The 26,991-nt window shown below is 45.3% G+C and overlaps 3 protein-coding genes across 6 annotated transcripts in view; 2 read left to right on the top strand and 1 right to left on the bottom strand.

Moving 5' to 3' along the window:
• Positions 1-615: 615 nt before the first annotated feature.
• On the bottom strand, positions 616-3,731 carry Arf5 (ARF GTPase 5). Its single transcript, XM_069996696.1, has 6 exons — positions 3,558-3,731; positions 2,949-3,029; positions 2,483-2,592; positions 1,868-1,939; positions 1,244-1,369; positions 616-1,128 (listed from the first exon to the last, which is right to left on the bottom strand). Exons 1-6 carry the CDS (start codon positions 3,622-3,624, stop codon positions 1,042-1,044), a joined length of 543 nt encoding a protein of 180 aa, XP_069852797.1. The 5' UTR covers positions 3,625-3,731; the 3' UTR covers positions 616-1,041.
• Znf800 (zinc finger protein 800) overlaps positions 3,028-26,991 on the top strand; it is a 171,581-nt gene continuing 147,617 nt past the window's right edge. For 3 of the 4 annotated variants that reach the window (XM_069996692.1, XM_069996690.1, XM_069996695.1), the window contains exon 1: positions 3,403-3,471. The gene's annotated coding sequence lies outside the window, so the exon portion shown is untranslated. Of the gene's footprint in view, positions 3,150-3,402; positions 3,472-26,991 lie in introns of those variants that run through there. The other variant, XM_069996691.1, reaches the window with a different exon arrangement.
• Gcc1 (GRIP and coiled-coil domain containing 1) lies at positions 3,399-11,007 on the top strand. The gene is made up of 3 exons (XM_069996689.1): positions 3,399-3,471; positions 5,786-6,824; positions 8,403-11,007. The coding sequence occupies exons 2-3, from the start codon at positions 5,793-5,795 to the stop codon at positions 9,693-9,695; spliced, it is 2,325 nt and encodes a 774-aa protein (XP_069852790.1). The 5' UTR covers positions 3,399-3,471; positions 5,786-5,792; the 3' UTR covers positions 9,696-11,007.

Genomic DNA, 26,991 nt, shown 5'->3' with positions numbered 1-26,991 from the left:
CACTTTCCTGCCCAGGCTGACTTTGAACGGCGATCCTCAGATCTCAACCTCCTGGGTAGCTAGGAATCATCTTTTTTTTTTTTTTTCTTTTTTTGTCTGGTCGTGGGCCTGAACTCTGGGCCTAGGCACTGTCCCTCAGCTCTTCAGCTCAAGGCTAGCACTCTACGACTTGAGCCACAGCACCACTTCTGGCTTTTTTTCCCGCTTATGTGGTGCTGAGGAATCGAACCCAGGGCCTCATGCATACAAGGCAAGCACTCTACCACAGAGCCACCTTCCCAGCCCAGGAATCATCTTTTTTTGAATGAATATTCTCTTCCTGGTATGCAAAGCATTCATAAAAAACTACTGCACTGAGTGGCTAGAAGGAAGGAGATATGGAGCTTATAAAATTAAATATTGCTACCCTTAGATAACATTTCTTCGAACTGAGGAATGAGATTTCCTACAGTGGAAACCCTACAAAATGTCTAGACCGAGGAGTAAGGAAGATTGTTAAACGAGTGTGTGTGCTTATTTGTGAGCCCCACAAACAGCTGCTTTGAGCCTCTCCCGTGATCATCTTTATGCATCCAAGAATCCACCTCCCACTTCAGGGCTACAGACAACACAGGGTACAAACCACAGCAAATTTATTACTCAATATCCAGTTCCACATCATAGCACCACCCGGAGCCCTCACTTTCCCCTGCATCCTGGCCCCAAGGGTACAGCCCAAACAGAAAAACAAACCCAAAAACAACCCCAAAACAAAAAACCCAAAAGGAAACCCAGATCCCTGCTCCTCCTCTGGAAGAGGGAGCCTTGGCCAGGAAGCCCTTCCACAGGTCCCAGCAGGCAGGAAAGTGGACCCCTCTGTGCCCAGAGAGCCAGGCTCCAGGCTCCAATGACAGAGAGAACATGCAGGCAGGAGCAGGAGCAGAGGCCTGTCTGGGGGTTGGAAGAGTGGGAGGGAAGGGCACTGCCTGAGGAATCCGGGAGTCTGGTCATCCCGGGGATGCACGCGGGAGCTTCTGGGCAGCAGGGGCCTGCCCTTGTCGGTTAGCGCTTTGACAGCTCATGGGACAGCCAGTCCAGCCCATCATAAAGGCCTGTACCTTGGGTGGCACAGGTGGCCTGGACATACCACTGTGGGGAGAAGGAAAGAGACAGAGGTCAACAAGAAGAATGGGGATATCCTTGGTCATAGCTGTGGCTCTCCTGGGAGAGCTACTGCCCAGTGAGAAGGGGACAAGGCCCTTACTGTGCGGCTGCGCAAGTGCTGTAGTCCCAGCTTGTCGGTCAGCTCGCTCACGGGCATGGCATTGGGCATATCCTGCTTGTTGGCAAACACCAGCAGCACTGCATCCCGAAGCTCGTCCTCCTGCAGCTGAGAGGGAGGTTGGAGCCTATGCTTCCTATGGAGTCTCCAGGCTTTCCCCTCACTGCTGTGTTAGAAACCCCTTTCTAACTTCCAGCATTTTACAAAGAAAAATACATGATCATGTAGTTAATTGCTGAACACAAGACATAAGTCATAAGGGAGCTTGAAAGCATCTAAGCCATATATCCAGAAAAGGCCTTCTAATTCGAGAACATGCCTCAGACAAAATAACAAAATTTACAAATGGAAATGGCAAGACTTCGAGGTGTTATTTTTCTCCACCACATGTAATTCCCTTTTCTCTACTAACTTGTCAGACTCTGATATAAAGGCATGAGAATTCATGGCAATATTCCTATTTCAAATAGAGAAATACACCATGTGTCTCATATCCACAAAGACAAACACATCCCAGGGCTTCTGTACCTGTGTGGGTTCCCCAACATCCAAACCACCAGTCCAGTCCCCATGACAAAGACTCAGTTCTGGATTCTGGGTTCTTACCATCTTCTGGAGTTCATCAGCAGACTCCTGGACCCGCTCTCGGTCATTGCTGTCTACTACAAAGATGAGGCCCTGGGTGGTCAGGAAGGAAGGAAAAAGCAGCAATCATTCCCACGAAGCTAGTGCTCTTAGTTCTTTGTCTCTTCTCCCATCTTTACCTGTGGCAGCCCTTTTCATCTAGTAAACAAAACTTTTACCAAGGCTCAGCACAAGTCCTGGCATAAACTAGAGAGCACAGCAAAAGGAGGAAGAAGTCTAATATTGACCAAGATGCATTGTACTCATAAACTGCTGTTTAATGGCAACTTGCATGCACAACTATTTAAAGATAATGTTTAAAAAAAATGTGCAAAAGAAAAAAAAAGTGCAAAAGAGCAGGGAGAGACATTTGCTGAGAACTAAATCAAGCAGTATGGCTCCAGAATCCTTTTTCCCAGAAGTCTGAAATAAGACTAAGGTGAATTCTGAAGGATGAGCAGAAGTTAGCTAGCCAAGCAAAGGAAGAGGGAGAGGGGGAGGTGTTCCTGATCCCAGTTTCTTCTAACAGCTCAATCCCTTCTAACTCCAACACCTTAACACCTTTTCTCAGGTGAGTGCTCCCCCCCCCCACTTCACCTGAGTGTTCTGGAAGTAGTGCCGCCACAAAGGCCGAATCTTGTCCTGGCCTCCTACATCCCAGACGGTAAAACAGATGTTCTTATATTCCACTGTTTCCACATTGAAGCCTGTAGATAATTTGGGGTGGAATTAAAAAAGAGAGAGGAGAGAAAGAGAGAAAAGGTCCTGAAAGGAACTTGCTTAAAACGACTCGGATCTCAGCAGGAACACAAAACCAGAAGTCAATGATTCAGACTCGGGGGAAGAGAACCCTGAAGGACTGGAGGTCAACAAGCAGGGCGAGGCTAGACCCATTCAACCCCGCCTCGGACAGCAGCAGGCTCGCAGAGATAGGTGACCCACTTCTCAAGTAGCGGTGTCTGGTGACGGGGTCCGCTCCAGATAAGGACCGCGGCGGAGCCGGGAGCCGACCCCTCCGGTTCCGCCTCGCCCACCTCCCCCGCCACACCCGCCGCGGGCTCACCTATGGTGGGGATGGTGGTGACGATCTCCCCCAACTTCAGTTTGTAGAGGATCGTCGTCTTGCCAGCCGCATCCAAGCCAACTGCAAACGGGAGAGGGGTACAGGGGTGGAGATGGGAGCGAGGGAGCCCCCTAGAGCCCAGGGACAGGGAAGGCCCGGCCAGCTGATGGGGATGGGGGCGGAGAGCGGGAGCGCCTCCAGGTGCGCGCTGTTCTCCACCTACGGGGCCCCGAGGGCGGCCGGGGTGGCGTGCGCCAACTCCTGCCCCTCAACCGGGCGAGGGGCGGGGGCGGCCTGGGCGGTGAGGGGGCCGGAGGAAGGCCGCCTTCCGTTCAAAAGTCGTCTCCAAGGGCGGAATCCTCCCTCCTCGGCAGCCGGGCTGCGGGGCGGAGGAAGCTCCACTCCACCCAGGCCCGCAGTCCAGGGTTTCAGGCCTCGGGGGCCGCGTTGCAGACCCGGACCGACTAGAAAGCAGAGGCCCGGGAGGCTTCGGAAGCTGGCGGCTCGGGGTCCGAGGGCCCAGGTGAGCGGGGCTGGAGGGGCGCGGGGGCGGGAGGGCTGCGGCGGGGCCGGCGCCCCGATCCGGGCCGCGCACTCGATCTGCCTCACCCATGAGGATCCGCATCTGCTTCTTCCCGAAGATCCGCGAAAAGAGCGCGGACACGGTGAGGCCCATGGCTGGGCCCAGGACAGGGTGTTGGGGGGGAGGGGGACCTGGGCACGGACGCGGGGTACGGGCTGGAACCGGCCGGCCGCGGGGGGATGGGGTGCACCAGCAGGAGGAGGAGGCGCCGCCGCCGCCGCCGCCTCCGCGCGTCCGGGCCCGCCCGACGTCACGCGGCCCCGCCCCTCCGGGCCCGCCCCTGGCTCCGCCCTCGCCACCTAGCTCCGCCCTCCACCTCCAGAGCTGAGTTGGCTGGAAGGGTCGGGAGAGCGGGAATGGTTCTAGGTGCGGAGTGAGGGCGTGACTTTCCTTTGGCCAGGCCGAAGAGGACGTTTAAAAGATTTTCTTAATAATATCGGGCATCACATGAACTCTTCCTATGTCTGCAATCCTGCCCCCTTGGTACCATCCCAAATGTCATACAAGTCTTAATAGTGCCCCCTTGTTGAGGGTAAAAATCCTTTAATGTCTTTAAAAAACAAAAAACAAACACCCAAGATTAAGAAAAATGTCTTAAATTGGGTTTCCCACCTATTGTGTCTGCCTCACCTGTTGCCATCTCTCTCCCATACATTAAGCTACTGCCTGGAGATGATGGTGGTGGTGGTTGGTGGTGTGGTGTGTGTGTGTGTGTGTCGGTCCTGAGGTTGAACTCAGGGCCTGATGCTGTCGCTGAGCTTTTTGCTCAAGGCTAGCGTTCTACCACTTGAGCTGTAGTTCTACTTCTGGCTTTTTGGTGGTTGGTTGAAGATAAGTCTAACACACCCAGGCTGGCTTTAAAACAAGATCCTCTGATCCCAGCTCCTTAGTAGCTAGGATTACAGACGTGAGCCACTGGCACACACCTTGGAGATGATTTTTAATGCTTCCCGACTGAGTCAAGCAGATAACCCAAAAGTCCTTGCATTCTTTTCCACCTGCTTTTATGCTGCCTCCTCCCATCTCTAGATAGGCAATCATTACTCATTTTTTAAATCTCAAAGTACTTGCCCTGAGAGCTTCTGTGACTAAAGTGGCCTCCTTGATTCTTACACTACTTTGAATATATCTATACATACTGGTATGATAGCAGAACCTATTTGTTAGCATTCTGGGTCTTCACTAGACTGTGATTTCTTGAATAAGGCCATGTCTCTTCATGATGTGTCACTTCATAGCCCTTAGTATGTTGAGGGATCAGACTGAATGAGTTTGGATTCCTGAACTCTTCCTAGCTGTTTGACCTTAGGAATGTTACTTCTCTGTGTGTTATATTTCTGTAACTGTAAAATAGTGCTAATGATACCATCTGAGCAAAAGTTCGTAAAGAAAAAAAAATAACAAAACCCCAGCATATAGCTGACATTCTCAGGGAACCTCGTGGCTATACAGTGCCCTCTATAAATCTCTGTTGTATCAGCTCAACAGAACTAAGGACGGGCTCTTCTATACTATATACCAACTAGGTGCCAAGCATAGTGCTAGAAAAGACTGCAGTTTTTGTGGTATACATGGAAATCTGTAGAGACATATTGGACGTTGTCCCTAATAGTTGGTGTCTTTCATCTCAGTGAGTATTTGGGAAGAATGCTGCGCGACGCCGCCCCCTGTTGCTCCCTGAGGGCAAGTTCTGGCGTCTTCTCCAAACCAGTCCTTTGGTGACCCGGACTTTGCTTGCTCTTCCAAACCAGCCCTACCGGGTTTTCTACAAGCGGCCACCTCCTACTCATCAGCTGAGGAAGCCCCGCCCACCCGCGCGCCCGGGGGCGGAGTCTGTGGCGTCACGCCGTCGTCACTTCCTGCGGACCCGGAAGCGTTGTTAACCTCCGGCCTCTGTAGTTGGGAAGTCGTGATGGAACCCTGCTTGGCCTAACTTCCTGGCCAACTGTGGGCCGAGGGGGGCAGGCCCGGGCTGTGGTGGCCCGGACGAGCGGAGGGGGCGGAGCGGCGTCTGGGCCGGTGCGGGCGGATCTTGGCCTCTGCTGTCGGCGTCGCCCGGTCTCCCAGCGTAGGACCTGCCCCCGCCGGGCCCCGGTGGGCGCTGCTCCGTCCCCGCCGCCGTCTGCAGCTAGACGGCTGGGTGGAGCGCGCGTGCGGCCCGCCGCCGGACTCCCCTCTCCAGCTCGCTTTCCCAGTGGCTCGGTGGCCCTCTCCCGGGCTGCCAGAACGCTGACGTCAGTCTCCTCCACTCCAGGACCTCGATGGAGAAGTTTGGGATGAATTTCGGAGGTGGCCCGAGCAAGAAGGACCTGCTGGAGACCATTGAGACGCAGAAGCAGCAGCTTCTGCAGTATCAAGCACGGCTCAAAGATGTGGTCCGTGCCTATAAAAGCCTGCTGAAGGAGAAAGAGGCTCTGGAGGCCAGCATCAAGGTGCTGTCGGTATCCCACGAGGCGGATGTGGGCCTTGCAGGTGTCCAGTCTCCAGGCCTCACCTTTCCCGATTCTGTAGATGATCGGTGCTCCACTCACAGCGAGGATAGCACCGGGACCGCCACTAGCTTGGACACAGCAGCCAGTCTCACCAGCATCAAGGGTGAGTTTGGGGTAGACGATGACAGACCGGCCCGTGGACCACCACCCCCAAAGTCCGAAGAGGCCAGTGGGTCGGAGAGTGGCGTTAGCAGTAGCAGTGGGGATGGGCCATCTGTGGGTGGTGAGGCGGATAAAAGACTACATCAGCTAAAGACGCAGTTAGCAACTTTGACCAGCTCTTTGGCTACAGTCACCCAGGAGAAGTCCCGTATGGAGGCTTCTTACTTGGCTGACAAGAAGAAAATGAAACAGGACTTAGAGGATGCCAATAAAAAGGCTGAGGAAGAGAGGGAACGTCTGGAGGGAGAATTGAAGGGGTTGCAGGAACAGATAGCAGAAACCAAAGCCCGACTTATTACGCAGCAGCACGATCGGGCCCAAGAGCAGAGTGACCATGCCTTGATGTTGCGTGAACTCCAAAAGCTGCTGCAGGAGGAGAGGACCCAGCGTCAGGACCTGGAGCTTCGGTTAGAAGAGACTCGGGAAGCCCTGGCAGGGCGGGCGTATGCAGCAGATCAGATGGAAGGGTTTGAACTACAGACCAAGCAGCTGACCCTTGAGGTGGAGGAGCTGAAAGGTGAACTCCAGACCATTCGAGATGAGAAAAATCGACCAGACCCCCGACTGCAAGAACTTCAGGAAGAGGCTGCCCGCCTTAAGAGCCATTTCCAGGCTCAGCTGCAACAGGAAATAAGGAAGGTAATTATCTCCTTCAGCTATAAATCATTTAAGCCAAAGTAAGGAAATAATAGGGATTTTCTCCCCTACTTTGGTAGTTAGTACTAAGTAGTTGCACTCTGATGTTCTTTTTTGAGACAGGGTTTCCCAATGTACCTCAGGTTGGCCTTGAACTTGTAATCTTCCTGCTTTAGCCTCTTCAGTGCTTCCACTATGCCTATGTGTTCCACTATGCCTAGCTTATATTCTGATTTTTTTTTGTTGTTATCTGAAAAATCCTATTAGTGAGTCCTAGGAAATTTTTTTTTAAATTTTTTTCTTTTTTGGGGTCCGGTCGTGGGGCCTGAACTCTGGGCCTGGGCACTGTCCCTCAGCTCTTCAGCTCAAGGCTAGTGCCCTACCACTTGAGCCACAGCGCCATTCCAGCTTTTTTCTTTTTTGCTTATGTGGTGCTGAGGAATCAAACCCAGGGCCTCATGCATGCAAGGCAAGCACTATACCACTGAGCCACCTTCCCAGTCCCGTCCTAGGAAATCTTGTTCTTCATGAGAGTATCCTTTTTTTTCGTGCCAGTATTGGCACTTGATCTCAGGGCCTGGGCATTGTCCCTAAACTTTTCCATGCAAGGGTAGCACTCTACCATTTAGTCACAGTTCTGCTTCTGGGTTTTTGCTGGGTAATTAGAGATCTCTTGGACTTCCCTGCCCTGGCTTCAAACCACAATCCTTAGTCTCCTGGGTAGTCAGGACTATGGTCATGAGCCACTGAGAGTATACTTCCAACAGGAGATCAAATTTCTGAGTGTGGCTCGGTCTGAGCCAGACATGTCTGAACTTCTGGGCATTGGCATCTTAAACAGTTGTGTTCTCTGAAGCAATGTAATGGCAGCCATACAATGGAAGGTGGTGTGTATACTGAGGTATGTGGCTGTAGGTAGAATGACTTGAAGGAGGCATAGGAGGATTTTCTCAGAAGGATTGGTTTGTAATTGCTTTTAGTTAAGATTTACCTGTCTTGGGAAAATACTGGTTTGAAATCAAACTGAGTTTTAAGTTTCTGGGATTATTGCAAAAGGAAAATAATATTTTATGACTTGCTAGGATTTGGAGAAGCACACAGTAGGCAATAAGAATACTATGTGAGCTCAGTGCAAAATGGAAAACTGAAGCAGAACAACAGAAGCTGTACAAAGAAGCTTAATATTAAAAATTCCTGGTTTCCAAGCTGAGCACTGGTGGCTCATGCTTGTAATCCTAGCTACTCAGGAGGTTGAGATCTGAGGATCATGGTTCAAAGCTAGTCAGGGCAGGAATGTCAGTGAGACTCGTATCTCCAATTAACCACTCCAGTAAACTAGAAATAGAGTTCTGTTTCAAATTGGTAGAGTGCTAACCTTGAGCAAAAAAGCCCAGGGACAGTGTGTAGGCCCTGAGTTCAAGCACTGAGCCCAACCTCCGAAAACAAAAATCTCCTGGTTCCTATTCTTTCCAGGTCATCCCAATCTCATGCTTGTCTCCCTTGCTGCTTCCACCCCTGGAAGTTACTGTAGCACTTGGTGACTTTTCTGGATGTATTTTTGTCTGTTCCCCTGTTCTGCAGACAGCCTTTGCAGAGGATCAGCTCCGCCAGCAATGTCAGGCGGAAGAACAAAGGGTAGCAGCCCTAGAGAATCAAATATCTGAGGTATCTGAACTGCTGGGCACTTATGAGAAAGCCAAGCAGAAGGACCAGCTGACCATCCAAAAGCTGAAGGAGCGCATTCTGCAGCTGGACCTGGAGAACAAGACACTGGCCCTCGCAGCCTCCAGCCGGTCTCCTCTTGACAGCCACGGAGATGAGTCCAGTCTGGATGTCAATGTCCTGAAAGACAAGATGGAAAAGCTAAAGAGGCTGTTGCAGGTCGCAGCCAGGAAAACTCAGGTGACTCTGGATGTGGAGAAGCTCTGTGACCTGGAGATAATGCCCAGCTCCGAAGCTGCAGATGGGGAAAAGGCTACTGCCCTCTACTACCAACAGGAACTAAAACAGTTGAAGGAAGAGTTTGAGCGCTACAAGCTGAGGGCACAGGTGGTGCTCAAAAGCAAGAATACCAAAGATGGGAATCTGGCGAAGGAACTGGAGGCTACACAGGAGCAGCTTTCAGAGCTGAAGGAGAAGTACATCTCTCTGCGCCTGTCCTGTGAGGAGCTCGAGCACCAGCACCAGCAGGAGGCTGAGGACTGGAAGCAGGAGCTGGCTCGCTTGCAACAGCAGCATCGCCAGGAACTGGAGCGCAGTCAGCTGGACTTCAGGGACCGGACGCTGAAACTGGAGGAGGAGCTACACAAGCAGCGGGACCGGGCCCTAGCTGTGCTGGCTGAGAAGGACTTGGAGCTGGAGCAACTGCGTTCTGTGGCCTTGTCATCTGGGCTGCCAGGACGTAGAAGTCCTGTGGGTGGTGGAGGTCCTGGGGACTCAACTGACACATCTTCCCCAGATAGCCTGACCCAAGCACTGCAGCTTGCTGCGGCCAATGAGCCTACTTTCTTCCTGTATGCTGAGCAATTGGCCCGCAAGGAGGTGGAGATCACATCCCTGAGGAAGCAGAAACACAGACTGGAGGTGGAGGCACATCAGCTGCAGGAACGGCTGCTGGAGGAGGGGGAACGACACAGGGAAGAGGTTGGAGTCCTGCAGAGCCACATCGAAAAGAACATCCGGGACCAGAGCAGAGAGGGAGCCAACCTGGAGTATCTCAAGAATATCATCTATCGCTTCCTGACCTTGCCTGACAGCCTGGGCCGCCAGCAGACTCTCACAGCCATACTGACAATTTTGCATTTCAGTCCAGAGGAGAAACAAGTGATTATGCGGCTCCCAAGTGGTGGTAGCTGGTGGCCTGGAAAGAGATGATACATTCTTCACTAACTCCTGACATTTCTGTGCCTCTTTTATGGGAAGGGCAGTCTCTGATTTCTATTGCCTCTTCTCTTATATTATCATTTATAACTTTCACTGTGTTGAACTTGGGAGGGTTCAAAATGGGAAGGGATTTTTCTGCCAAATGCCATTAATGCTGCTGTATCCTTGGGCCCTAGAGGTACTAGAAGTGTTGCGCCAGCATCTTCTGGTGGTGTGTCCAAGGACGGGTGGGAATAAGGGAGAGAGATTAATTAGGATGGAGAGGTGCAAATATTGAAGTGGTGAAGAATCTTTTAAAATAAGATGGTTTGTTGTCATGTCCTCCTGGTACAGCGAGGAATGTAACGCCTCACTGTAAGGAGTTCAGTTAACTGTTGAACGTGCAACACAATCAGCTATTTTCTCCATCTCATTGGTCTGAGTCTGCTGCTCCAATTCTCAAGGAACTGGAGGCTATGCTAGGAAGGGACCAGGAAGTTAGAGATAAGTCACGTGTTGCCCAAAGGCCCCAAGAATAGTGAGTTCATCCTGGAGCTGAGAGCTTGGTCTTGTTTAGTCTGGGAGGACCCAAGCCATTTTGATAGCACATACTGACTGTCCTAGAGAGGGCTCTGAGCACCATTTTGATGTCAGGGATTTCCTAAATGACCTACTTTAAGCTAGGTTAAAATCAGCCTTTTTGGCTGGTCTCTGTCCTAACCTCCTGCCTAACATTGGCCTGAGACTGAGAGACTTCATTATCATCCCCTCAGTGTTGAACATGCATTAAGGAAAGAAAGCTTAGCTTCTTACAGAGAGATTGTCAGACAGCTCTGATCCTCCTTGGAAACTAGGAATTTCCACTGAGATTTGCGACAGGAAAGAGATGGAAATTTGCTGCAGAAGATTCCAAATGGTCATGACTCTTACAGGAAAGTGGTGGGCGCTCAGCTGGAGATGGGCTGGGATACTTGCTCCCAATGGGTTTTGTCATAAGTAGATTAATTCTGCTCTTTAAGGAAAGGTGGCTTTTGGAAAATTTGGGTCCAAACAGTATCTATTGATCTGTTTTCTTCCCTCTGTCATTGTTGTTTATAAAGATTTTTGCACCTGAAAGACCACTAAATGAGCTGATTTATATCTTTCTGGTATTTTGTTTAATTGGTCTGTTTCATGAAAGTTGGGATACAGAAGACTCTTACAGTGTTCTGAAGGGGAAGCTAGATGACCTGGATTATCTGCAATGAGCAGACATAATGGAACAAAATTGAGGTGTTTAAATGATATCAACAAACCATGGAATCATTAAACCTGAGTAACTTGACTTGTGTGTTTCCTTAATGTTGTCTGAATATCTGGATACAAATAAGCATGGATGTCAATGGCAATTGAAAAAGGCTGAAATAGTGTTATGTTAATTCATGAGCTTGAATCCATGGAGGAATACTTCAGGGCATTCATTGTCTCATTTCTAACATTTGCAGCTTGGAAGTGTGTGTGTATGCTTGAGTGGGGGCAGTTGCAGAAGTTGAAGAAGCTTTCTTCTGGGTTCAGTGGGTGGACATGACACTTTCATAATTACTGCTCCAAACTCCAGATGTAATGTGTTTATGAATGCTTTAATCTCCTTCAAGTTGGGGTTCATGTATCCTGGAAGATTATCTCAGGACATCAAGCTAGTAATAATAGACTTCATATTCTTCCTGTCCTCCCTCTAAATGTGGGAAACTTTGTAGCTAATTATTTGGAAGTCATGGGTAAATAGGAAGATACATAGTTAACATTGCTTTCTTTTTTTTTGGGGGGTGGGGGTCAGGTTGTGGGGCCTGACCTCTGGGCCTGGGCGCTGACCCTCAGCTCTTCAGCTCAAGGCTAGCACTCTACCACTTGAGTCACAGTGCCACTTCTGGCTTTTCTTTTTGCTTATGTGATGCTGGGGAATCGAACCCAGGGCTTCATGCATTGCAAGGCAAGCACTGTACCACTGAGCTACCTTCCCAGCCCCAACATTGCTTTCTATAACAATTACTATGTTTTTGGTTTTTAAGATGTCAACAAGGCAAAAAAGTTCAATTTCTGATTAATAATTTTGTTAATTTTATTTGAAATGAAATATCATTAATTAGGAATTCTAATATATCCCAGTTACTTCACATTTTATGTATTTTCCTTTTCCTGTGGCTTGAACTTTGGGCCTAGGTGCTATCCCTGAGCTTTTGTGCTCAAGTTCTAGGGCTCTATCACATGAGTCACAGCTCCACTTCTAGCTTTTTTCATGTGTGTGATTAATTGGAGATAAGAGTCTTATGAACTTATCTGCCCTGGCTGGCTTCAAACCCCAGTCTTCAGATCTCAGCTTCCTGAGTCTCCACTGTGCCCAGCCTTATTTCACATTTTGTATGACATTTCTTTTTTGTCTATTTTTTTTAAATTGTATTTTATTTTATTTGAGAACATACTGTACAGAGGGGCTACAATTACATGGGCAGGATAATGCATACATTTCTTACCAAGCATTGCAGCCTCCTCCTTTGTTTACCCTTCACTTCCCTTCCCCGCCTCCCCCCTCCCCCCACCCAATTTTACCCCCCTCCCCCCACCCAATTATACCCCCCTCCCCCCCCCACACCGACATTGTAAAACTGGTTTTGACATGACATTTTGTACTTCTCATTGTTGCAACAGGTCCACCTGAATCCTTAAACGAGTTGTTTGTCCCCATCTCCTCCACATGTTATACTGACATCAAATATAGTGAAAGCGGGGGTTACACTGTGGGGGAGGGACATACAAAGCAACAAAGAAATAATCTTATAAATGCGTTAGAAACACATGCATGAAAGAAACGAAAACATTAAAATACATATTTAAGGATTCATTTTCCTAACATCACATTATCTGACCTTTTCCGCTTGACTCATACCTATACTAGATATTGCAAATAAGGGAAACCATGGGACCAATGCTTCTTTGGGCCTGGCTTACTTCACTTAATATAATTTTTTCCAAACCTTTCCATTTCCTAACAAATGGGGAAATGTCATTCTTTCTGATGGAGGCATAGAATTCCATTGTGTATATATACCACATTTTCTTGATCCATTCATCTACTGAGGGGCATCTGGGTTGGTTCCATGTCTTAGCTATGGTAAATAATGCTGCAATAAACATAGTTGTGCTGGTAGCTTTAGTGTGGTCTTGTTTGTAAACATTTGGGTAAATGCCCAAAAGTGGGATTGCTGGATCATAGGGGAGATCTATGTGAAGTCTTTTGAGGAACCTCCATACTGCTTTCCAAAGTGGTTGAACAAGTTTACATTCCCACCAACAATGAAGTAAGGTTCCTTTCTGTCCACATCCCCTCCAGCATCTGTTGTTGTTAGAGTTCTTGATTTTTGCTGTTCTAACTGGAGTGAGGTGATATCTCAATGTTGTTTTGATTTGCATTTCTTTTATGGCTAGGGATGTTGAACATTTCTTCATGTGTCTATTGGCCATCCTTCTTTCTTCTTCAGAGAAGCTTCTCTTTAAGTCTTTCGCCCACTTATTTATTGGGCAGTTGTTTCTTTGAGGATTTGTTGTTGGGTGGTTTAATTTTTTGAGTTCCAAGTATATTTTAGATATGAGACCCTTGTCCGTTGTATGGCTAGTAAAGATCTTCTCCCAATCGGTGGGCTTTCTATTGATCTTGCTAGCTATGTCATTTGCCCTGCATAAGCTCTGCAACTTCATGCAATCCCATTTGTCCAACCTTTCTTTGATTTGTTGTGCTTCCGGGTCTCTATTCAGAAAATTTCGACCTGAGCCAAGGAGACCTAGGGTTTCTCCTATTCCTTCCTGTAATGTTTTCAGAGTGTCTGCTTTGAGTTCAAGGTCTTTGATCCATTTGGAGTTGATTCTGGTGCAGGGTGATATATAAGGATCTAGCTTTAGTTTTCTACATGTAGTTAACCAATTTTGCCAGCACCATTTACTGAAGAGGCTGTCTTTATTCCATTCTATTGTTTTAGCTTCCTTATCGAAGATTAGATGGCTATAGGTCTGTAGGTTCATTTCTGGGTTTTCAATTCTATTCCATTGGTCCTGAGGTCTGTTCTTATGCCAATACCAAGCTGTTTTGATTACTATGGCTTTATAGTAGAGTTTGAAATTTGGTATTGATATTCCTCCAGCAGTGTTCTTTCCGTTGAGGAGCGTTTTTGCTATTTGGGGTCTTTTATTGTTCCATATGAATTTTTGGATTGCCTCCTCTATTTCCTTGAAGAATGAGGGTGGAATTTTGATAGGTATCGCGTTGAATTTGTAGATAGCCTTGGGAAGTATTGCCATTTTCACGATGTTAATCTTGCCAATCCAGGAGCATGGGAGGTTTTGCCATTTTTTAAGTTTTGTGTTGATTTCCTTTTTCAAGATGAAAACAAAATTTGAATGTATTAATAAGGTCCCACATGCTGTTTCTATACGTGTATAATGTGTCAGGCTAAAAATATCTGTCTCTTTAAACATTTGTCATTTTATAATGAAAATCATAATCAAAGGAAAACATTCTAGGCTTTTGAAATGCACAATATATATCTGTAATCCATAGTCACTCTACTGTACATAGCATCTCAGAACTTCCATCTGACTTGGTATGCACTGATTGGGCCATCAATCCACCCCCTCCTTCCACCTACTGCTACTTTCCCCAGCCTCTGGTAATCATATTTTAACATTTTAAGTGGTTGTACAAAAGGGTTTCAATTCAACATGTCAGATTATAAGTACAATGCATTTTGATCAATGTCATCTTCCATTGTTCTCTCCCTCATCTATCCCAACCTCACCTATGCCCTCAATTTACCTGGTTCCATTTTTACATATGTACATTAAATATAATTGTATTCATCTACCATTCTGCTCCATCTCCCCCTCTCTCTTAATCTCATCCTCCTGTGACAAAACACGGTATTCAGCTGGGCACCTGTGGCTCTCGCCTATAATCCTAGCCACCCAGGAGGCTGAGATCTGAGGATCACTGTTCAAAGCCAGCCTGAACAGGAAAGCCTGTGAGACTCTACCACCAGAAAACTGGAAGGGGCGCTGTGGCTCAAGTGGTAGAGTGCTTGCCTTGAGCTGAAGAACTGAAAGACAGTACCCAGACCCAGAATTCAAGCCCCATAACCAACAACAACAACAACAAAAAACCCCAAAACAAAACAAAACATGGTATTCATTTTGTTAAACTAAATGTTAGTTGTTCAAAGGAATTATACAATGTATAGAATCCTCCCCTGCATATGCCATATGTTAATTTGTTTTTGTATATATACATATGGACCTGTATTTTTTTTGTTAAAAATTTTATTTTAAAGGTGCCTGTATATGTTTTCATATATGTTTATAATTTAGTTCTTGTATATATGAGAGAAAACATGACCTTTGTCTCTTTGAGTCTGACAACATATTTTCCAGGTCCATTCATTTACCTGCAAATAACAATATTATTTTTCCTGATGGATGAGTAAAATTCCATTCTGTATGTGTGTGTGTATTGTGAATATATATGTACATATATTTATACTCTGATCCATTCATTCATTCTATGATTATATGGCACCTAGGCTGCTACTGTAACTTAGCTATAGTGAATAGTGCAGCAATGAACATGGATTCTGCTCTCAATTTCTATGAGGTCAACTAACATATTCATGTGAGATCAAGTGGTACTTGTCTTTCTGTGCTTGGCTTATTTTACTTAATATAGTGGTCGCCAGTTCCAACCATGTTGTTGCAAATGACAGGATTCCATACTTTTTTTTTTTTTTTTTGGTGGGTCGTGGGGCTTGAACTCTAGGCCTGGGCACTGTCCTTGAGCTCTTCAGCTCAAGGCTCTCTACCACTTGAGCCATAGCACCACTTCTGGTTTTCTGGTGGTTAATTGGAGATAAGAGTCTCACAGACTTATCTGCTTGTCTGGTTTTGAACCGTGATCTTTAGTTCTCAGCCTCCTGAGTATGATTACAGGTGTGAGCCACTGGTGCCTGGTGGTGTTTTATTATATCTTTGTATCATTTTTTAATTTATCACTTGAGTTCATTAGGTTGTTTCTTAGCCATAATAAACGTAGGAGTGCAATGTTTCTGACATACTAATTATGCTTCCTTTGGATGTAGAGCTAGTAGTAGGTTTGCTGGATCATGTGAGCTCTATTTTTAATTTATTTTTGAGCACCTGTCATAGTCTTCTGTTTTAATTTACATTTCCACCCCAGAATACAAACTTTTATCTTTTCTCCACATCCTGGTTAGCACTTTGCTTTAGCCTTTTGTGTGAGTGTGTGTTTGTTTAGCAGACTGACTTTTTTCCTGGTCTTGAGACTTGAACTCAGGGCCTGGGCACTGTTCCTAAACCTCTTTGTGCTCAAGGCTGCCGCTCTACCATTTGAGCCATAGCATCACTTCTGGTTTTTCTGAGTAGTTTACTGGCAATAAGAGTGCCATGGAGTTTTCTGTCTGGACTGGCTTAGAATTGTGATCTTCAGATCTCTAGCTTCCTGAGTAGCTAGGATTATAAGATTGAGCCAACGGCTCCCGGTTTCTATATATATATTTATATCTTCTTTTGAGAAATGTCCACATAGGCCCTTGTCTCCTTCCCCTAATTTTTCTCTTGGTGGTGCTAGTATTTGAATTCATGGGCCTTGCACTTGCTGAGCAGGTGCTCCACCATTTGAGCCATGTCTCGAGTCTAATTAGAGATGGAGTCCTATAGACTTTTCTGTTCAAGCTGGCAGTGAACTGCAATCCTCTAGGTCTTAACCTAATTACTAGATTACAGCTGTGTGCCACTGGCACCTATCTATGCCTTAAATTCTATTTCTGTTCTTCCCTCCTACTAATTTTGTCTTTTTCTCTCCCTTGTCTTTCTAGTTCCTTGGATTCAATATAGATGGTTTATTTGAAATATTTCTCTTTCATGTGGGTGTTGATTGCTGTTAAGTTCACTTTTTCTGTATCCAAAAGATTGTGGTGTGTTGTATTAATATTTTCATTTGCTTAAAATTCCCATCTTGATTTTTTCTTTGATCCATTGGCTGTTCATAGTAAGTTATTAAGTATCTGTGTGCTAGTTATATGATTTCTTGTTACTAATTTCTGGTTCAATTGTATTATGGTTTAAAGTTTAAGTGTATTTCTATGTGCTGATAAGAATGTGTACTCTGCAGCTGTTGGGTGGAATGCTCTGTAGATGTTTGCTAGGTCCAGTGATATGGCCCAGGTTTAATTAACTCACTATTTCTTTGTTGATTTTCTGTCTGGATGATCTGTCTATTTCTGAAGGTAGGGTGCTGAAGCCTCCTAATATTACGTTGGATTTACCTTACATATTTGGTTGATTTAATATTATATATACACACATATATCTTTGGAATTGTGATTTCCTTTTCATGAATTGACTCCTTTATGTTAAATGTGACTATTGATCTTTCTTTACCTGGGTATTTGAATTCTCTAGGTTTGGGGAAAATGTTATGATAGCTTTGAATAGCTTTCTATTTCTTTGGAGTTCTTAAATCTCTCTTGAGACCCAACAACTCAGATGATCGCTGTTTCACTGTCATAAAGTTCCTATAAGCTTTCTTCATTCTTCATTCCTTTTCCCCTCCCTACAGCTGTGGGTTGTTGCATTGCCAAGTTTTGAGATTGCTTGTTCTTTTTTCTGTTTTATCTATTCCCTATGGTGTTTTAATTTTTCTTAGTTCATTGTTTTGTTCAAGGATTTGTTTGGTTTTTAAAAATTGCTTCTATATCTCAGTTGTTTCCTTGTTAGAGTATTGGATTGTTTTTCTGTTTTTGAATCATTGGGTTTCCTTAAAATAGTTGTTTTAAATTCTCCATACCAGTTGCTATCTGGTTGGATTCTAATGCTTCATTTTGACTTTTTAAGTCATGATTTCTGAATGTACTTAGTGAATGGTGTACAAAGTTATCTTGAAGGATTCAGCATTTACTCTACTTGATATAATTTGGTTCTCTTTGTCTTCCCAGAAATTTTAAGGGGGGTATTTATCTTCTCTTAGCTTGTATTCACTTCTGCTATTTCATTTTTTTTTTTAGATTTTTAAAAAGAGGTAGTCGAGTTAAGAACAGCACCACCCATGTGGTTCAGGTAAGGGGTAGGTTTATTCATCGTTCTGGCTGGCATCCGGCCATGTTGGCCCTCCACGCAGCTGGGAAAGGCCTCGGAAAGAGAGAGAGCTGGGAAAGAGAGAGCTGGGAAAGAAAGAGCAGGGGAAAAGAGCTAAGAGAGAGCTAGAAAAGAGAGAAAATAGCTAGAAAAGAGAAGAGCTAGTAAAGAGCTAGAAAAGAGAGAACAGAGAGCTAGAAAAGAGAAGGGAGAGGAGCCACTTCTGCTATTTCAGCACTAGATGTCAGCCTAAGTCTATGTTTGCCACGAGTCTCACTGTGGATATGTTGTCACTGTTTCAGCACTAGAAGGTAATCCAAGCCCAGGTTTGTTCCAAATCTGCAGTTAATGTGCTGTCTAGCATGGACTGTGAAAGCATCTTATAAAGGAGGTCCATCCCCTGAGCCTCTCCTTGGGGTTGGGTTAGACTCTGATACTTTTTTCTTTTTGGTTGGTCATGGGGCCTGAACTAACTCTGGGCCTGGGCCCTGTCCCTCAGCTCTTCAGCTCAAGGCTAGGGCTCTATTACTTGAGCCACAGTGCCACTGCCAGCTTTTTCTGCTTATGTGGTGCTGAGGAATAGAACCCAGGGCCTCATGCATGCAAAGCAAGCCCTCTATCACTGAGCCACCTTACCAGTCCTAGAATATGATACTTTAGTCCATAGTTACCAGGTTTTAGTTGGTACTTCAGGATTCTGCCTTGCTCTGGGCAGAATCACCATGTAAAAACTTGTCATATCCTGAGCCCACACCCTGCCAAGACCAGCAATACACTGGGGTAGGGCCAATATCCTACAATCTGACTATTACTGAGTTGGACTTGGGGCCCGCTAGTTACTGGTGGTACTGGCTGGAATGAAGTCTGGTAGGCTGAGGCTATGGGTTCTTGTAGTAGATCTGTTCCCGAGACTGTCTGCTGACCTGGTCTGGAGGAGGAGTTCATTAGGATCTGCTTGCTGCTGGTTTTTACCAGCTGGGTACCAAGTTTCGAGGCAAAGTCCTATACTGAATTACCCTGTCCTTCCCTAAGCTTACTCCATGCTATGCTGCCTAAGATTGATGCTAAGCCAAGTCATCCCCGAGTTGCACATTTGCAAGAACTTGCACAGTCTCAGCAGTGTACCCTGGCCCATGCCACAGCTGGTGATGATGTAAGCTGAAACACAAACCTATCCCACTAGGGTATAGGTCCCTGCCTGGTGCAAGGGCAGGTCTCAAACCCCCATATGTGAGTACTGGTCTAAGGACAAAAAGGTGGGTGATAGAAGACACCAAGATAGAAATACTAAGGCTGATGCTAAGCTGTGTTGCCCTGGAGCCTCCCACATGCAGGGATCTGCATGTTCTAAAGAGGGTGCAGAACCCACTCCAACACTGGTAATGATGCAGGCTGAAGTGAGTCTGTCCCAAATCTAGAGGAATTATCTGCAACTCTGGCCCACATACAGGCCCTTGAGTTGTAACCATGGGGTGGGCCTGGCACTGGGCTCAAAGTCCTATGCTACCCTTGTGTCTTGTTCCCTAGCAGGTGTAGCCTTGCTCCCTAGTTTTCCCTTCCCCGCTCCTTGGAGGAAGTATGGTGGAGATAGTCAGTTGCCTGGCTAAAATATTTTTTGCAGCTTAGTCCAATCTATAGGTATTGTCTGGCTGGAGGCAATACCTCACAGTGGGTCTCAAGCCAAGACTTCATTCTTTCTCCCTTAAGTTGGAAAGGAATGATATAGGTACCTTGTTTTCCTGCCTTCTTCAGTGCATCTTTTCCTATTACATTAAAACCAGCTTCCTAAGCTCTTAAAAAGTAGTTTGGTACATCTGTACCAAATTGCTGCAAAGAAACCAAATTGTTCAAATTGCTGCAAAGAAACAATTGAATTGCTGGAAGATCTCTAAGCTGCCATCTTGCTGTACCTTCCTGTAATAATTTTAAGTATCTAGTCTACAGATTGCTGTAGCTGCTCCAAGTTAACTGAAAGTCCTGGTCCCTTCATCCCCTTTAAGGCCACATTAACCCAGACATGAATACATTCAAAATTCCTTGTCTTTCCACCTGTTTCCCAGAAATAAGTTTTCTTGTTAGTTGGCTGATTTTTTTCTAAGTTGGTCCTGGGGCTTGAACTCAGGGCCTAGGTGCTGTCCCTGAGCTCACTTAAGGCTAATGCTCTACCACGTTGAGCCACAGCTCCACTTCCAGTTTTTGAGTGCTTAATTGGAGATAAGAGTCTCACAGGGACTTTTCTGCCCCTTTATTGGCTTTAAACTGTGATTCTCAGATCTCAGTCTCCTGAGTAGCTAGGATTACAGGTGTGCATGAGCCACCAGTGCCCAGCTTAACTGGCTGATTTACTTGTAATGAATATATTAAGGAAGAGGAACGAGGAGACAAGGAGAGGAAGAGGAGGGGAGGGACAGAGGGGAAAAGGAATTGGGAGAGAAATCATGGAGTGATTGAGGGAGAGAAAGAATTAAACCTGAGGACTCTAATCTGAGCATTCCAGACAGTATATGAGGTATGTCAGGAAGACACGAGATGAACCTTAACTATTACCATACAAATCAGAGAAGGAAGAGGGAAGGCAGTTTCATCACTCAACTGTGAGAGTTTTCTCCTCTTCTTTCCCCTCACCACAAGATTCCTCTAAACTGGGGAGTAAACATGTCTGTTCACCATGCCTTAAATAGAGTTACATTCTCATTACCCAGGACCTTAAGCCTTGTCTGGTGAAGCTGATTCACAGAGTTGGCTTTGCTGTCATGTCAAATACACATGTCAAGTACCATACTGAGCCATAACCACCTGTTTTATCATTTACTTCTCACCCGTGCCAATATCCCCCAAATGTTAGTTTGAGGAAGATCATGTAAGTAGAGATGTGTGTATTAGGCCTGATTAACCCATATGCCTGCTCAACCAGGATGTGTAACTGTCTCTTCAAGATTTAGGAAGTCCAAGGCCTATCTGTATAGATATCTAGGAATGGGAAGATGAACTTGAGGCTGAACTGGATTGGGCTGATTCAAAAATCAAAGTTGCTACATTGTTTGAACAAACTAGTGGTTCTTTTATTATTATTATTTTTATTGTGAAAATACCGTGCAGAGGGGTTATAATTACATGACCAAGGTAATGAGTACATTTCTTATCCAGCATTGTTGCCTCCAGCATTGTTGCCTCTTCCTTTGTTTCCCCTTCCCATCCCTTCCCATCCCCCCCCGCCCCATCCCCCCCATCTGCCCCCCCACCCCCAATGGCTCCCCTCCCCCTCCACGCCAAAGTTGTAAAGTTCGTTTTTCAACATAATGTCTGGTATATCTCATTGTTGCAATGGGTCCACCTGTACTCCTATTTAAACAATTTGTGTTTTGCCTTCCCCTCCACAAATTATGCCAACATCAAATACAGTGGGGGAGGGACATACAAAGCAACAAAGAAATATAAGTATGTTAGAAACGATAGTAAGAAAGAAAAAATATTTGAGTCCTTATCTTGGGGTCCATTTCGCCTAACATCAACTTATCTGACCGTTTCTGCTTGTCTCAGACATATACTAGTTATTGCAAATAAGGGAAACCATGGGACATATGTTTCTTTGGGCCTGGCTTACTTCACTTAATATAAGTTTTTCCAAGTCTTTCCATTTCCTAACAAATGGGGAAATGTCATTCTTTCTGATGGAGGCATAGAATTCCATTGTGTATATATACTACATTTTCTTGATCCATTCATCTACTGAGGGGCATCTGGGTTGGTTTCATATCTAAGCTATGGTAAATAATGCTGCAATAAACACAGTTGTGCTGGTAGCTTTAGTATGGTCTTGTTTCTGATCATTCGGGTAAATGCCCAAAAGTGGGATTGCTGGGTCATAGGGAAGTCTTTTGAGGAACCTTGGGGATGTGGACAGAAGGGAACCCTACTTCATTGTTGGTGGGAGTGTAAACTTGTTCAACCACTTTGGTTCTTTTTTTTTTTTAACAAATTATTTTTATTTTCTTTAAATACTTGTACAAAGGCATTTCAATTCACTGTGTCAATTTATGTGTTCAATGCACAGTGCTTTTTCTTATGAGTCTTAAAGCTCCGGTTCTAGATGGTTGCTAATATGGATCATGCTAGCAAAATAAAAGGAGGACTAGGTACCAGTTATTGCCTTAGTGTGTTCCAATAATAGCTTCAGGTGAATCATGATGAGTGAGTCATGTTATTCCAACTTCACCTGCCTTTATTACATCCTATCTTTGTCCCTGCTGCTCCAGATGGATGTTTTAGCTAGGTCCTTCCTCCCTCCTTCCCTCCTTCCCTCCCTCTCTCCCTATCTCCCTTCCTTCCTTCCTTCTTTCCTTCCTCCCTTCCTTCCTTCCTTCCTTCCTTCCTTCCTTCCTTCCTTCCTTCCTTCCTTCTCTGTCTTTTTTTTTGTTGGTACTAGGGCTTGAACTAGGGCCTTGTACTTGAGGGCAAACACTATACCACTTGAGCCACACCTCTGGTCCTATGCTAGATGGCTTTTGGAAAAGGCACTAGTGAAATCCCAACCCAACCTATAGCTGTGTGATTTTGGCAAATTAATTTTTCTGAGTTTACTTTTCTTATAATGAGAATAGTTGTAATTGTTTCCTAATTATGTCCTCAGATAAAGAAAAACTATGTACATAAGGGCCAGCACAGTGTATGAAATACAGAGGTGCCAAAACACATCTGCTTCTTTCCTCTGAAGAATATTGAATGGTCAGGGGGCTGAGATCTGAGGATTATGGTTCAAAGCCAGCCCAGACAGGAAAATATGTGAAGCTCTTATCTCTAATAAAACCACTAGAAAACTGGAAGTGGCACTGTGGCTCAAGTGGTAGAGTACTATCCTTGAGCTAAAGAGCATAGGGACAGCGCTAAGGCCCAGAGTTCAAGCCCCATGATAAGAAAAAAAAAAAGAATATTAAATGGCAGCAGTGGAAATGAGATAGATCTTCTAGATTCAAAGCCAATGTTTCTTACTCCCAAATCTTGCTGTAAATGAAATAACAAATAACTATCTTCTATCAAGTGCCTGCTGTGGGGAAAAGAACTAACATTGTCCCTCAATTATTTTACTTAATTCTTACAACATACTTGTTTTTCAGATGAGGAAATGGATTGGCCAAGACTTGGAGCCAGTCATGGCAGAACTAGGAATTGAAGGAGAGGGCCTGTTAGTTATCCAGGCTGTTTTAGATCATATTCCTCCTACCTGTGCTTCCTGTGTAGCTGGGGTTGCTGATATGAACCAACACACTCACTTCTGGGTTCAGATGGGGCCTCACTAACTTTGCCCCATGCCAGCATAGATCTATAATCCTATCACTCTCTACTTACAGAGTAGCTGAGAACACAGACACAAGGTCTTCCTGCTTGTATCTCTGTGAGGGGCCTGGGAGCAGTGGCAGGAGAAGAGAACTGCTGCTGCCTGAAGTCCTGTGCCCTCCCTCCCCCTAGGTCTAACCTGGATCTGCTTGGATCTGATGGCCCAGGCCCATAGTGCACAAACCCATCATTTCCACAAGGCCCCATGCACCTGCTGTATAGCCATGACTCATCACCTTAAATGACAGTCTCTACCTCACTCTTGGGAATCCATCCTGCATGGGTCTTGGTTTCTTCTGCTGCTGAGGGAGGGACATGACCAAATAAGTTCTCATATCCCTTTTAGGCCTAACATCCTGTGATTCCATAAACATTACCTTCTCTCAATATCAGGTCCCAATGGGCTGTTCAGTCCAGGCCTTCAGTGCATGCTTTCTCTTGTGTGGGATGCATTTTTCTATTAAGGCCACTCAAGGAAGGTTTGAACATCACTCATGGCTGGAATCAGATCCTAAGGCATTCTTTCATCACCTTTGATGGTTCCTGCCTCCTTGTCCTCTTATGGTGTCTTGGTTGTATCCCTTTCAATCGACAGAGTTTGGAAGCAAGATGGAGAAAGATGACTGAGTGTAGAGGTACATCCATTCTGGTTTATATAGCAGGCTCATTCTGGTTGGTGTATCTCCAATTCCCTAGGCCCTTCAACCAAGTTGGCCATTCTAGCAGAGAGGATCATAGGAGTGATTATTTTTAACATTGGAAAAATGACCTGGACACTCAAATATGAGGTTGGATAGGGATATATTATCTTTCCTGGAACTTATATCTCCTGAGTTTGAAACTCCATAGTTTAGGGAGCTCAGAACAGCAAAGGGCACTTGGAGACCAATGACCTTACTGGAGCAGAACTTTACCCCTGATTTTAGCAAGGAGACTAGCTTGGACTCAGGAGACCAAGGTGTCTTTTATATCCAAGAGGCTGAATCTGAACACTCAACTGTGATTTGTATGTACATGAACGTTTTATGGAGATGACACAAATTTTTATATTAACTGAGGCAGTGCTGTCTCCAGAGTGCTTTGGGGGTTTGCATTTAGTGTATACCCCACTATTCCTTTTATTCAACAACTACAAGGCCTAACAGTGAGCAAGCAGGCTGTCCTGCCAGCTGCTGTCACCCAGCTTACCCAGAATACTGTCTCCCATAGAGCCTTAGCCAGCTTAGGTGGGTTGTGAGATGTCTGGGGCCAAGCTGTTTTGGTGGCTGTTGTTGATGCCTACCTTGTATTACCTTGTGACTTTAGATGGTTAATAATGAAGGTCTGATAGCTTCTCATCAGGGTGATATCCCTCCACTTGAGGGCTGTGTGAGAGAACAGGCACCCCCATTTCTTGATCTCTTTTGGGGATTAAGGATCTCACTTTAATCTTGCCTCCTTCTATTTCTTTCTTTTTTTTCTGTAGGTCGTGGAGCTTGAACTCTGGGCCTGGGCACTGTCCCTCAGCTCTTCAGCTCAAGGCTAGTTTGCCTCCTTCTATGACCATGGAAAAGTTCTTGACAAATGAAATTTTGTCTCCTCTTTCATGCCTAGGTTTAGTCATAAAAAAGTTGGCCCCATTGGTGGGGAATATAAACCAGTTGCAACCACTAAGGAAATCAGTATGGAGGTTCCACAAAAAGCAAAAAATAGATCTATTTATGATTCTACCATACCACTTTTGGGCATATATCTGAAGCTGAGACACCCAACAACTGATAAATGTATAAGAAATTAATGGTGTGTGTGTGTGTATACATATATATGTGCATATATATGCACACACATATGCACATATATATGTACACATGTATATATGTATACATATATATACATATATATTAATATATATGTATATATGTGTATATATATGTACACATTCATACTATTGAATATTACTCAGATATGAAGGGAAATGAGATTATGTCATTTGCAGGAAAATAAACAAAGCTGGAGATTGTCATGTTGAGCGACATAAGTCAAACTGTACATGTTTTTGGTCATTTTTGGAATCTAGACTTTAATCACATGAACATAAACAAACATATACACGGAAAAAAGTTGATAGTAACTATGAGGCTGTTCGAAGGAGAGGAATGGGGGAAAGAGGATGGAGGACAAATTATATAAAAAGACATTGATGTATGAGTGGCATAAGGAAATCTCACTAAAAGCTGTTAAAGTATTGGAGGGTGGAGGGTGGGAAAAGGGTAAGAGAAGAGGTATTCTGGTTAAAATATAGGTAATTTTTGGAGCAGGGTAAACTAAAATGTGCTTTCTGCACTGGTAAGAAGTGGCACAATCTTTTAGTGAGCTTCCTGAGAGCCTCTCTCACAGGTTGGCCAGTAATTGTGGATGGTTACTAGTTATAGGGTCCCTTGGCTATGGAAGCTAACAGCTAATAACATACTTTTAAGAGATCTGAGTGCCTTCACACCCTTCAATCATTATGATGACTCAAGTCATCTGGTTATTTATTGTACAAGCCAGAGAGGGATTCCTGTGATCCGTCTAGCTGGAATGCCCAACTTGGTTGAAGGGCCTAGGGAACTGGAGGTAGACCTGCGGTACCAACCAGAGTGGATGTACTATCCTAGTAGCAATGAGGCTACCTCTATACTCAGTCATCTTTCTCCATCTTGCTTCCAAACTCTGTCGATTGAAAGGGATACAACCAAGACACCATAAGAGGACAAGGAGGCAGGAACCATCAAAGGTGATGAAAGAATGCCTCAGGATCTGATTCCAGCCACTTCCTTGAGTGGCCTTAATAGGAAAATGCATCCCACATAAGAGAAAGCATGCACTAAAGGCCTGGACTGAACAAGCCCATTGGGACCTGATATTGAGAGAAGGTAATGTTTATGGAATCACAGGATGTTAGGCCTAAAAGGGATATGAGAACTTATTTGGTCATGTCCCTCCCTCAGCAGCAGAAGAAACCAAGACCCATGCAGGATGGATTCCCAAGAGTGAGGTAGAGACTGTCATTTAAGGTGATGAGTCATGGCTACACAGCAGGTGCATGGGGCCATGTGGAAATGATGGGTTTGTGCACTATGGGCCTGGGCCATCAGATCCAAGCAGATCCAGGTTAGACCTAGGGGGAGGGAGGGCACAGGGCTACAGGCAGCAGCAGTGCTGTGAACATATGACTCTTCTCCTGCCACTGCTCCCAGGCCCCTTACAGAGATACAAGCAGGAAGACCTTGTGTCTGTGTTCTCAGCTACTCTGTAAGTAGAAAGTAATAGGATTATAGATCTATGCTGGCATGGGGCAAAGTTAGTGAGGCCCCATCTGAACCCAGAAGTGAGTGTGTTGGTTCATATCAGCAACCCCAGCTACACAGAAGCACAGGTAGGAGGAATGTGATCCAGAACAGCTTGGACAACTAACTATGCTTCAGGCATAGTTCAAGTGGTAAAGTACTTGCCTAGCAAGTGAAAGGCCCTCAGTTCAAACTCAAGTACAGCTTCCTTCCCAAAGGGAAGAGACCTTTCTTTAGGGGAGAGGTGGGAAGGATGATGCTATTAACTCAGCCCAGTAAGGGTAACTTACTCAGTTACTCTCATCTATGGGTACTAGTGTTTGTGGGCTAAATTTTAAGCTAACTGTAGGTGAAGCCTAGATCATTTAGGTTGTATCTGTCCTATTTTATCCTAGGAACTAGAAATGCATCCTATGAAGGGTAACCTCAGGATGTAGGTAAAAATATTGGCTATTCTTCACTGTGGCAAGTGCTAGTCAAGTAGGTTATGTCTTTAA

Source organism: Dipodomys merriami, unplaced genomic scaffold (genome assembly GCF_024711535.1).
Source record: "Dipodomys merriami isolate MVZ:Mamm:240054 unplaced genomic scaffold, mDipMer1.0.p SCAF_5, whole genome shotgun sequence".
NCBI classification, from domain to species: domain Eukaryota; kingdom Metazoa; phylum Chordata; class Mammalia; order Rodentia; family Heteromyidae; genus Dipodomys; species Dipodomys merriami.
This window is presented reverse-complemented; position numbering and strand designations above follow the sequence as displayed.

Bases quoted from the DNA above. Each gene is read 5' to 3' on its own strand.
- Arf5 (XM_069996696.1), bottom strand. From the start codon at position 3,624: ATGGGCCTCACCGTGTCCGCGCTCTTTTCGCGGATCTTCGGGAAGAAG. The intron at 2,593-2,948 runs GTGAGCCCGCGG...AATTATCTACAG, and splicing joins CACCACCATCCCCACCATAG to GCTTCAATGTGGAAACAGTG. The intron at 1,940-2,482 runs GTGAAGTGGGGG...CTGACCACCCAG, and splicing joins ACTACTTCCAGAACACTCAG to GGCCTCATCTTTGTAGTAGA.
- Gcc1 (XM_069996689.1), top strand. From the start codon at position 5,793: ATGGAGAAGTTTGGGATGAATTTCGGAGGTGGCCCGAGCAAGAAGGAC. The intron at 6,825-8,402 runs GTAATTATCTCC...CCTGTTCTGCAG, and splicing joins TGCAACAGGAAATAAGGAAG to ACAGCCTTTGCAGAGGATCA.